The following is a 12,265-nucleotide window of genomic DNA, read 5'->3' as shown; positions in this document are numbered from 1 at the left end:
AGAGATAAAAAGAAATCATTTAATTATCATCAAATAACTGGGGGATTTGTAATAGGATCTTGATATTAGATTTGACTTAAGGCTTCAAGTAAAAGCCAGTGCAATAAGTCTAAATTGATGGAACGTTGTGTGCATGACTTTTGCAGTTATTAACGTGCATTTTTCACACATACAGTATGTATATATGTGAACAATCACCAGTTGCTTTCTGTTTCTTCTCCTGCTGAATCCGCGCGCGCAGCCTCTCTGCGAGAGGAATAGTGAGAGCGAGGCAGGCCCGCGAGCTCCAGCCCGGCAAAGGGAAACATCACGTGGTGACACGTCTCTACGACTGACGTCACTGTCCCCATCGCCAAGCAACCCCTTCATCAGCACTCGCGTCACCGTGCGCCTGAGCCGCGCGGTTGCTCGGCAACCCTTGCCTTGCGCTCGGGTCCGGCCTTGCCTTGCAACCAGCTCGGAGCTCTGACGCGGGTGTGACGTAAATAAGGTGGGTATCAATTTGTTATGGTGGCGGGGCGAGGAGAGGGAGGGAAGAGGAGGAGGAGGAGGAGTTCCCCCTGTGAGTGCCGAAGCCCTCAGCTCTGCATTCCGGCGGAGCTCACAGGCACACACCGGCCGCAGCGCAGTCCCGGGCCCACAGACTTGTTGTTTAAACTCACCAGTGAGGACGGGAGGAAAAGTTTCTCCGCGAGGTTTCCCCACTGGTTTTCCCCTGCAATGTGTTTGTGATCCGTGGCCCTGGTGGAATGGTTTACTTTTCGTCACACGGCTGTCAGAACTGTGTGAGAAGGCGGTTTATGTCATTTTAAGGTAAGACTTGCTCCTTAAGAACTACCAACATTTTACGAGTTGAAATTTAGTCTGCAAAAAAAATGTCATTTTTCTTCTTCAGCCAAAAGATTCATCTTCCGGTTTTAGTTCATTCCACTTTATTTTCTCTTACTTTCATTCCAAAAAAAAAAAAAAAAAAATCTCAATATCTCAATATTTTGTCCCTCAATGAGGGCTCCACAATAAATGATATTTTCACAGAATACCGATCAGCTTTAAAGCTTTGTTTACAACTGAAATTCAAATGAAGAAATGTGTTTTTCACTCACTATCATTTACGAACGTCTAACTCCAGGGTGCCCTGCCACAAAAATGAAAAACTATTCATTTTTACGAGAAATGTTTCACGCTGACTCTTTATACGTTGATTTAAGAGATGAAATGCGACAAATAAACGTCTGTCAGCAATGAAATTATTCACAATATGCACCTCTGTGTTGCTCTCTGCAGGTACAAGCCTTCTTTTATCCCAACGCTGTAACTACAGTTGGTGCACCATGGTGATCATGACAGAGACCAGCAGGGCTGCTCAGCCCAGCCCTGCCCAAGGGAGGCCCCTGCAGGTCGGCTTCTATGAGATCATCCGTACCCTGGGTAAAGGAAACTTTGCAGTGGTGAAACTGGCCAAACACAAAGTCACCAAAACGCAGGTCGGCAGTATTTCCCAACATCTGGATTTGCAGTCATTTTTTTATGATGCATGTTTTTATTTTTTTAAATTTGCATGCTATAAATGTATACATTTTTTTTTTTTTCAGGTGGCCATAAAGATCATCGATAAGACCAGGCTGAATCCCTCTAACCTGGAGAAGATTTACAGAGAGGTGCAGATAATGAAGCTGCTGAACCACCCCCATATCATCAAACTCTACCAGGTGGGAATTATCTTCAACCCCTCCGAATTGCTGCTGTTTTGCCTTGCGTGTGGTTGTGCGCTGGATTGTGCTGGCGCCATGTGCAGGGGAGCCCGTCTGAATGCATGCATGAATGCGGTGTGGAATGTTTTTTAAAAATGAAAATTAAATCATTCTCAAATTCAACCACACTGTTACGCTGCAGAGCGTCGGGCTCTGTAATCGCAGATGTGCAGATGCAGCAGTGGCATTAATGTGTGACAAAAATAAGTGGCATTTGCTACCTAAGTGGTTTTGAAAAGCTTGTGGTGAGCTGCTGATTCTCAGAGTACTCTGAATCATAAGTACAGCACAACAGTATTAGTGCAATCCCTTTTGACCTCCCTCTGAGTGTGTGTGTGTGTGTGTGTGGACAGTTATGGGCACTAGTCGGTGGTGGGAACAATGCATATCTCTGATGTTTGCAGTTATATAATGGCACTGTAGAGGTGATTGCAGTGTTAAGGGTAAAAGAACAGTCGGGTGAGTGGAAGTGTACACAGTGTAGCGTTGAGCCCAATTAGCACCTGTTAAAGCCTAGTGCAATGTGTCTGCCCGTCACGTGAAGGCCCCTCCACAAAGCGCTGCCTTACTCCTAATCAAATTGAAGACTTAGCAGGGGAATCGGCTTTTTTCCTCAGCTCAGCTGACCTCGCAAGCACTTTGGCACAGGTCTGGCAACAAACACTCACCCGTGCACACAAACGCGCGGGCATCCTTTCTATTTTTATTTTTTTGTTTGTTTTCTTTTCTTTTGCTGATTTTGAGGATAACCTGACGCCCGGTTTTAAGCAGCCGAGAAAGCTATCGAACATGAAATCATGTCTGAACTGCAATAATTTGGGCCTGATGTTGTTTTTCTAAGAAGCCCCACAATAATTTCCCTCATTAGCAGAGGAGCATTTGATAAAATGTAAAGCTGAAACAATCATTAGCCTGAGCAATTGATTGGTGGCCGTTTATAGTAGCTGAAGGATCGTTGAGGTATATTTTTAAACATAAATATCTTTATGTTTTGCCCATTTCAGTTGCAGCGCTGGTTTAATTCTGGCTCTGTATTGATCATGCAGCAACACAAAGGGTATATGTGAAACAGCACCGTCATAGAATGAATGAGGAAATAATGTACTTATATATATTCCATTTACGTAAAAACTATTGTGGGAGGAAATTGATTATTTTATTTCAAATATAAAAATGTCTTTGTTGAAATTGAGCTGATGAAAGCTTCTGGGTATATTGTGTTTTACAGCTACTGTCAGACATGCACATAAATCCTTCTTGGGCTTTTTTTTACTTCAAAACGTGTCGTCTTGTCACATGTAGTCACATGTACTTTGCGCAGTTATCCAAGAGAACTCTTAACCGATGATAAACCGTAAGACTGCATCACCCGGCTGGTCTCACTGCTCTGCGGTCTGACATCGGCCTACATCCTGTATGATGCTCACCTCGTGCCCTTGGGTTGTCCGAGGTGATGCTAGTCAGATGGTTGATACTTGATCTTACGTGCCACTGCATAACCTCATTCCCCTCTTACTGCGGCATAAGACAGTCTTGTGATTCAAGGGGCGACGTCGTCGTCTTTGCGCAGTTTTTTGGGATCCTTTTGAGACCTCTGGTGTGACAAATCCACTGTCACCAGGCTCACGGGAACAAGATGCATTGAGCCTCTTTAGTTAAGGGTCGTTGAAGCCTCTCCCCTCCTGGTTGTCTCAGCCGCTCTCTGACCTTGTATCTATTACACACTTACCACTTGTAGCAGGCTGAGTGTAAACTCTTGAGTTGCCTTGTTGTAAAACCTAAATTTGTTCAAGCATTAGACCGATAAAGGTGTATCTTTAAAGCTGTTTTACGGCAATTGAAAGGAAAAATACTGTTTCGTGGAAATGGCTCTTGACATTGCCATGTCTGTTCTTCCCAGCTGTGACGTGAGCATCACCTCAAGGTGACTGAGCTCCAGAGATCTGTCCTATCTCGCAGATAAAGACCATTTCCTGCCCGGTGACGTGTTTGTATTGAATGTTCTCTCCTGGCTTTTCTTAAGAGCCTGCTGGCTGGAAAGAATAAAGCCCTTCCATTCAGTGGAATTTGGTGTTATTTAGTTCAGCGCTGGCCTGCAGCATTATCCACGCAGGCCTTTGTCGTATGACGAAAATTGCTTTGTTGTGCAGCCTCTCAGCTCAACTGTTCTGTCCTGGAGGCCTCTCAAGGGAAATGGAGACGGTCTGCGAGCTCCAGGAAAGGACTTGGAATTTTGTCTTTTCCGTCCCACGCTGTGTGCTCAGTGTTGAGTGACTGCACGTACGCTGTTTTAAACACACAAGACAGGACCCATGTGAACAGCCTGTGTGAACCCATGGCAGTATTTCTTTGACATATGGAGATAGGAGGAAGTTTGAAATTGAACACCAAGCATTCCTTTGCTAACAAGTATCAGCCTCGGGGAAACATTCCCAACCATTTAATCTGCTGGTGTGTGTGTATGTGAAGCATTTCTCTTTTTGTGTTTGTGTTGACGTATGTGAATGGATTTAAAGTGATGATAAGAATTCAAGCAGGAAGTTGGCTGGCTTATGTAAAAGGGAAGTTTGTGGAAAGTCAGCGTTATTTTTGTTGTTTTTGTTTTTTTTCCGATACCACACGTATCAGAAAAAAACCAACAAAAATAACGCTGACTTTCCACGTATAGGATAACAACTATATGAGAAGGATTTGGTGATTAGAAGTGACCAAAGCCGGCTGCACTGAAATACTCATACAGATTTTACCGTTTACACGTGTTCTTCATTTCATCGGCTGCCCATTATCCAGGTGGTTTGAACTTGTTTTTCCCTCTTTGTTTCTCGTAGGTCATGGAGACCAAAGATATGCTGTATATCGTGACAGAGTATGCAAAGAATGGAGAGATGTTTGGTGAGTTCCCATCTAATGTAGGCTACATCTTTCGAACCCCCGTTAGTCTGACAGATGAACCCCACGACGCTTCTGTCTCACGTGTGGACTTGAACTAAATTATCCTCCGTCCCTCCAGACCACCTGACCTCAAATGGCCGCATGAGCGAAGATGAGGCACGAAAAAAGTTCTGGCAGATTCTCACGGCGGTGGATTACTGCCATCGACACCACATCGTTCACCGCGACCTCAAAACCGAGAACCTGCTGCTGGATGCCAACATGAACATCAAACTGGCCGGTAAGCCCGCAGTACATCGTTTACTGTTGCTATGGTTACTAGTTTGCTGGCAAGAAGCTGCCGTACAACGTGAGACAGAGTTAATTGGTTCCGAGGAAGTATTTGCTGCTTTGGGATTCCTAAACGGCTCTAATTAAATCAATGTTGTTCTGTCTCCGTGCTAATTAAATGTGAATAATTAACTCATTTTACCCAGACTAATATTAACCAGCGGAAATGAGCTCAGCATCAAGCGCACACTCATTTATAAAAACAACTCAACCCTTAGAGCAGAGAACAGCCATTCTTTTGTGTGAGCAGTGTCTCATTGACACATACTTAAGTGGATAGTAATACATCTACATCTGCACCTCTGTCTTTGCCTTGTAGACTTTGGATTTGGAAACTTCTACAATGCAGGAGAGCCTCTGTCTACATGGTGTGGCAGCCCACCTTATGCCGCCCCTGAAGTGTTCGAGGGGAAAGAGTATGAGGGGCCTCAGCTGGACATTTGGGTAAGCTTCCAACAGGAACATTTTCAGCTAAAGAAGGAATAAGTCACCTTTTTAAAAATGAGCGATTACATCCTCATTCTTGCTCTTTTCTTCACAGAGTCTTGGAGTGGTGCTTTACGTTCTCGTCTGCGGCTCTCTTCCGTTTGATGGACCCAGCCTTCCTACTCTCAGACAGAGAGTCACCGAGGGACGATTCAGAATCCCCTTCTTCATGTCCCAAGGTATCCATTATCCTGACATGCGATCAAAGCAATTACCGCCGGCTACTAATTCTGTGTAAATTAAGCACAATCAGAGACTGACGAGTGGTTTTCATCCTCCAGACTGTGAAAATCTGATCCGTAAGATGCTGGTGGTGGATCCAGCCAAGAGGATCACCGTGGCCCAGATCAAGCAACACCGCTGGATGCTGGCGGACCCAACAGCCGCCCATCAGACCCTGAGCCATTCCCTCACAGAGTACAACTCTAACCTGGGCGACTACAGCGAGCCTGTGCTGGGCATCATGAACACACTGGGCATCGACCGCCAGAGGACTATCGAGGTGACTGAGCCAAAAAAAAAAAAAAAAAAGATTAATTGAAGTGGGCGGGGTAATGATTAGGTGGTAGTTTGAGATGATTAGCATCAAGAGAAGAATACTGTTTTCAGTACTGTTAGTCAAATCCATAATTCTTTCTGTGAATACACTCACTAATCTACTCTCCTTTTCCTCAGTCTCTGCAGAGCAGCAGCTACAATCACTTCTCTGCTATTTACTACCTGCTGCTGGAGAGAGTGCGAGAGCATCGCACGCAGCAGCTCAGTCGTCACTGTGGAACCTGGAGCCAGAGACCCAGGAGCACCTCCGACTCCAGCGCCCCAGAGGTCAGCACTCCATCTGGATGTAGCGAGCTCAAGCTAGTCTTGATCCAACCCTCTGCTTGAAGTCTAAAGTGCTCGGTGCTTTCTGCTTGCTCCTAGGTGATAATGGAGTCCACCGACAGTTTTAGAACTACATCTTTTTCACTTCCAGCCAAAAACACTCCTCCTGTGTTCTCAGAGGTGGAGTGTGACCAAGGCGGATTATTCCAGGTAAGCTTGTTAGATAAAAGCTGACAACCTTTTGCGGCTCACAGTATTAAGTGTGTACTAATACGCCACAAAAACGTGCATTGTCCCGCTCCCCTGTCAGTGAGTGGCTAACAGTCTGCGTCCCTCTGATTTTCAGCGTGTGGTGTTCCCAGTGGAGGCCAGCCTGAGCAGATTGCTCTGGAACCGCTCCATTTCACCCAACAGCCTGCTGGAGACGAGCATCAGCGAGGAGGTGCGGCCTAGAGACCTGGAAGAGGAGGAGGCCACTCAAACTCTCGGCCCCCTGCTTCCACCGACTACCACCTCCCGCAGGCACACGCTGGCTGAGGTTTCTGCCCGTTTCCACCAGTGCAATCCTCCATGTAAGTATCAGAAACACATGAAAAAACACATAAGCTTCACTCTGCCAGCAGCATAGAATCTAACGTCTGCCCTGTCCTGTTTTTCATAGGCATTGTGGTCAGCCCCTCAGATGGAGCCTCATCTGACAGCTGTGTGAAGTCCTCATCCAGTCCTGCCCCCTCCTTACACACTGCTATGGGAGAGATGTCAACACCTCTGGCCTCAGGGGCCGGAGGTGGAGCTCTGCTGCCTGCCGGAGCGCCCCTGGCTCTCTCCTCCCACCTCCTGCCCCAGGTGCAGGGCAGCCTGCCCGCTGCCAGCTTCCAGGAGGGTCGCAGAGCCTCAGACACCTCCCTTACACAAGGTACCGGAGCATGACCACTAAAGCGCCTCCCACATTATCTAAGCCGGTATTCGTTTGTACTTTGTCACATTAGAGCTTCATGGGCGTATTGCGTAACATTTTCCCATGCCTTTCCACAGGCCTCAAAGCTTTCCGCCAACAGCTGAGGAAAAACACACGCACGAAAGGGCTTCTAGGATTAAATAAGATCAAGGGTCTGACGAGGCAGGTTGCTCCTCCACCCCCCTGTAACCGCGGCAGCCGAGGGTCGATTGGTCCGGCCCTCTCTGAGCACCGCAGCATGCTGGAGGAGGTGCTGCACCAGCAAAGGTGAGACTCGCTATGACATGAAAGGACCCTGTTATTAAAGCCCATGGGTCGATAAGACGTTTTCAAATTGTGAGAGTAGATGTTCTACTAATGCAGAACTTCCTCGAGTTTTCCCTCGAGTTCCCTTAAGTTGGATTTTGGGGATGCAGCTGTCTTGATTTTGTCCAGATTTAGTACTTAATCTGATATTTTGTCTGTTTCCAGGATGCTGCAGATTCAGCACCAACCACAGCCTCAGGTCCAAGCCACTCAAACAGGCCCTACCCAGAATCCTCTGCTCTTCCTGACACAGCAGCAGTCGTCCTCACCTCCGCCTACTTCCATATTTGCTTCCTCCTCCATGTTTGATAGCCCTGCCCAGTCCACCCTGCCTCCTCAGCAAGCTTCGGCAGGTCTACAGCGGGGCCCCTGGCATCAAAACCTCGAGACCTCCTACTCTGGCTGCTCCTTGTCCTCTTCATCCTGCTACACCTCCTCACTGTCGCCTGTGGCGTCCGCCGCCTACCTTCTCGAGGCACGTCTGCACATCAGCCAGCAGCCCCATACTCACCCTTTCAACGGCCTCCAACAGCAGCAGCATCACTCTGCAACGCCGGGCTCCCTCCTCATCCCATCCAAACCAGCCATGTGGGGCAGGGGCTCGACCCCCGGCGGAGATTCAAGCATGCAGGAGCTGGTTCTGGCTGGACAGCAGCAGCTCAGCAGCTGTGTGATGGTGAAGTAAAACATCGGCCCCTCGTGATCTCACCGGTCACAGGAAAGATGACTTGATGCGAAGCCTCGAAGAAAAGAGCACAAGTGACGAAGAAGAACAAAAAGAAGATGCAAGCGGCAAACGTACACATTATTTACAATGAGGTACACATGTGAGAATGTGTGCACACATATGTGTTCAATGTGTGTATGTTTCTGAGATCATATAAGCTAAAGACTAAGCAATAACCAAACTCTGGATGAGGCGTTAGGTTCGGACAGCCAGAGAAGCAATAATAGACTGAAAGACTCTTCCAGCTCTCTGACAGACTCACTTGAATGAAACAAGAGCTGACATTAGCCGATACGTTGTCTCTCACATGTTTTTATGCTGTCTAAGTTAACTTTTTTTATTGTTTTTTAAATAGGAAGGCTTCCTCCTCAGATCGTTTTTTTTGCCGTTTTGCATATGTTCTGCGTATGTTTTTCACTTGCCTGGACGGAAGACCAAAATTATTTCTTGATTCATTCTCCCCACTTTGTTCGCCTTTCCGAAGAGACATTTCTCCGTAGCAGCGCAATGATCATGCAGTACAGTGCCCTGAAGGATTTTAAGTTGTATTGAAACTGTGACATTTTTTTTTTTTTTCCACAAGGTTATCTTAGCTACGCAAATGCTTTTACCTCAAGCTGCAACAAAAGAGTGCGAACTCCTCATCAGCCAAAACTGAATGAACGTAGAGTCTCGCTGAGTGAGAAAAGCACAACAGGTACATCAGTCGGCTCGGTAGAAGGAAACTTTTGTGTGTGAAGCCATTTGCTCAGCACCTTCATGTCAGTTGCTTTCACTACCTCCTCAGGCAACAAGGTAACAATTTCAAAAACTCTCCTCAAAATCCACGAACAAGGTGTTTGTCAGTCCCAGACTTTCTGAGGATACGTGTTTTTCATACGGACAGAACAAAGACTGTGGGAACAGTGCAATATTTTACATGGAATAACAATGGAAAGATGAGGTTCTGCCTAAAATTATCAGAATTACCTGTATGTTTGCCTGAGGTTTTTTTTTTTTTGGTTTGTTTTTGCTTTTAATATGTTTGATCTTGCTGTTGCTAGCCATCCGACCGTAAAAGGTACTTGTTATGTAACACGACAACATGACAGTGTAGTGATTTAGTGGAAGGCATTTCAAATATGCTGCTTTTTTTGAGTGTGTGTGTGTGTGTGTGTACTGCAGCATGCTTGTAGTTCTTTAACTGAAAGGAAGAATTTCTGGGGTTTACCAAAGAGTGAACAGCACAAAGCATTGGTGATCTATCAAAAACACACTACTGACGATATCTTCAAATGCTGTCTCAAGATGTAGCATGGTGGTCGGCTCCCGTTTTCCTATGATCACCTCAGCTTTCGCTGGGAGAAAAGCTCCCGCTGCCACCACGTCCAAACGCTACACCTACTGTCGATATCTCTAGCTGTTACTATCAGGACCATGGTGGTGTTCTCACTCGATTTTTTTTTTTTACTTTTCTAGAAAAGAGGAAGAAAAAGAACTAAACAAATAAAAATTGTTAAAAAAAAATTTACAAAATAGCAATACCATATTGTGCAGGAAGTTTGACTTTATTCAGTGGCTAGAAATGTATTTGCGCCGACAGTTCAGACGACGTGTACAAAGCAGTGAGCGGTGTGCGTTGTAAGTTTAGTTCTCTTGTATCTGTGAAACTTTTTGTAGGAAAGCAGTGTTTTTTTTACCAAGTTCTACCTTGGAAACATGCAGTGTTGACATTTCCGCCCGACGGTTTTTGGTTGACTGCACTCACCACCGACAACTTGTGCCTTTGTCCGAACAAACAAACGATCAGAGTTCTCCGTCTCCGCTCGAGACGCTGAAGAAAGAACGATGGATGGCTCCATTAGCGACCATTCACCCAGAAGCCCCTCTGATATTTACTTTGACCTTTGAGCTTGCTGTTTAAACCGAAGCAGAATTTGCACTTTATTCGTATTCCTTGTTATTGATTTTTTTTTTTTTGTTTGTTTGTTTTCTCATGATGGAAAAAAAGTCACAGTAACTGTTGAAACACTAAGACTTGATGCAAAATCTGTTAGATGACCCTTTTGATAAACTTTGGATAATAAGAAGTATTTCGTGTTTTGTTTTTTTTATTTGTTACTTGACTGCGTGAGCATGACCACAAATTTGTGTGTGTGTGGATGTGTGAGTGAGTGTGGAGGGGAGGAACAGACAGGGGAAGGGAAGGAGAGAAAAGGTTTGTTCAGGAAAGATTGTGTATTTATGTGGCTATTTATTTGAATAAAGTTCACTTCCTAAACTGTTTGTGTCCTTTCCCTGCCTCTTTGGATCATATTAACATTTTCATGCTCCACTTTATTGAATCTTTAATTCGAGTTCCTGTTTGAAAGGATGCTAACGAAGCCTCCTGAGCTAAAGTTAAGCACACAAAGATGCAGGCCTTTGTGCGTCTTAATTGTCCTGCAAAGTTTGTGTGGTGTTTTTAAACTATTTAATGCATTTTTACCCTTTTGGACTTCACTTACGCACCTACCAATACATACTTGAGCATTTCAACACTGATATTGAACGCAGATGGTACAAGATGACAAACTCTTGGCAGTAACGTTCAGTATTTTACTGGATACAACACTTCCCAATCCTCTTTCACAAACTAATGACGAGGCTTCCTGTCGATGGTCACGCTGTGCTGTAGAGTGACGCTGACTATGATGCATCACACCCTTATGACCCTCCTGCTGAAGAGACAGGTGTCTGACGTCTGTCGGGAAGAGCCATGTAGGAGTCGAATGACGCAACCGCAACAGGAGAAGCCAAACTGTCCCTGAGCCAAATGAACTCTGCTGCACTCTCCCATCCCTCCCTCATCCCTCCCTCCCTGCCCGCTCATTGGCCCTCATTTATCAAACTTGCGTAAGACGAAAAACGTGCGTAGGTCGTGTGTACGTTCTGTTCTGCGCAAAGGTTGGCATTTATCAAATCCATCGTGAACGCAGGAAAGATGAAATCGCCACGACAGGTCTGAGGCCGGTGTACGCACTTTTCCATTTTGACTTGCGGTGACTGCAATACAGCAGCGTCACTAGTGCGTGCTCAGGAGTCGCAACAAATCCCTATAGGTTAAAATTACAGACTTATCACTTTAAAGAAGGCCCATGTTTTATTTGACTTCAACATAAATATAAACATAAACGCAAATTAAATAAATTAAACAAGTACAACTCCGTAATTGGAAGCGTGATGGCTCATTATTCAACCGCGCACCCTCACACCGAAGAGGAGAGGCGCTTTAACACTGCGCATACGCGCCCGCGTGCCACTGTGGAGAGGTGTATAGGGCTCCTAAAGCTGGATCTGTCTCTCGGCTGCGGGGGAAACCCTATACTCCCGAAAAGGTATGCAATATTATTATTGCATGCGGGGATCTCCATAACATTGCCCAAAAAAATGGAGTGCCATTTCCAGATGTACATCCAGAGGACCCCGCACCCAGAGATCCCTACCACCAGCCTGCACAGCCAAGAGCGCTCAGGAGGAGAGAGGAACGTATTCAGCTATTCTGACTTTTGGTAAGCATTCTGTTATTCAAGGAAAAAAGAAAGGAGAACAAGGATTTCTTTCAGCATTCATTCTGTGACTTCAGTGTTTCATTTATGTCTTTCAATGTACTGTCGATATTGCATGATGTGTGTTAAAGCCATCATCCACTTCACGATCTCTGTTTGTCTTTCTAGGACCCCTGTGGTCAACACGGCTGGCCGGTGTGACGCTGCAGACCGGGGGGCAGAGGCAGAGGCAGAGGCTTCGGATGTTGACGGGGCCGCGTATTCGTCGCGCGGGTCAGGTTGGCCGGATGCCACTTCGGATTCATCTGTGAATGAAAAATATTAGTTTGATTAGGAACCTCATTTGTGTTGAATATTAAAGCAACTGTTTTATTTAAACGTCTTGGGTGTGCAGTCATTCTTACCATTCTCGAGCTCTAGCATGGGCACATCAGTGTCAAGTTTCCCTGGCACGCCCGATGAGGAC

General features: G+C 45.8%; 1 protein-coding gene across 2 annotated transcripts; it reads left to right on the top strand.

Moving 5' to 3' along the window:
• Nucleotides 1–537: 537 nt before the first annotated feature.
• On the top strand, nt 538–10,532 carry sik1 (salt-inducible kinase 1). 2 transcript variants are annotated; one of them, XM_075479445.1, is made up of 14 exons: nt 540–813; nt 1,285–1,484; nt 1,593–1,709; nt 4,580–4,643; nt 4,762–4,923; nt 5,293–5,417; nt 5,515–5,638; nt 5,741–5,961; nt 6,135–6,284; nt 6,381–6,491; nt 6,628–6,853; nt 6,943–7,197; nt 7,317–7,506; nt 7,711–10,532. In XM_075479445.1, the coding sequence occupies exons 2-14, from the start codon at nt 1,332–1,334 to the stop codon at nt 8,228–8,230; spliced, it is 2,418 nt and encodes an 805-aa protein (XP_075335560.1). In that variant the 5' UTR covers nt 540–813; nt 1,285–1,331; the 3' UTR covers nt 8,231–10,532. The 2 variants fall into 2 exon arrangements, with proteins under 2 accessions (XP_075335559.1, XP_075335560.1); XM_075479444.1 differs by having other exon boundaries at nt 538–813; nt 1,285–1,709.
• Nucleotides 10,533–12,265: the final 1,733 nt, after the last annotated feature.

Source organism: Odontesthes bonariensis, chromosome 12, assembly GCF_027942865.1.
Source record: "Odontesthes bonariensis isolate fOdoBon6 chromosome 12, fOdoBon6.hap1, whole genome shotgun sequence".
NCBI lineage: Eukaryota > Metazoa > Chordata > Actinopteri > Atheriniformes > Atherinopsidae > Odontesthes > Odontesthes bonariensis.
This window is presented reverse-complemented; position numbering and strand designations above follow the sequence as displayed.

What these genes read in the sequence shown, in the direction of transcription:
- sik1 (XM_075479444.1), top strand. Translation starts at nt 1,332, where the DNA reads ATGGTGATCATGACAGAGACCAGCAGGGCTGCTCAGCCCAGCCCTGCC. An exon ending in CCCCTTCTTCATGTCCCAAG is followed by an intron (nt 5,639 to 5,740) that starts GTATCCATTATC and finishes TTCATCCTCCAG; the next exon opens with ACTGTGAAAATCTGATCCGT. An exon ending in CCGACTCCAGCGCCCCAGAG is followed by an intron (nt 6,285 to 6,380) that starts GTCAGCACTCCA and finishes GCTTGCTCCTAG; the next exon opens with GTGATAATGGAGTCCACCGA.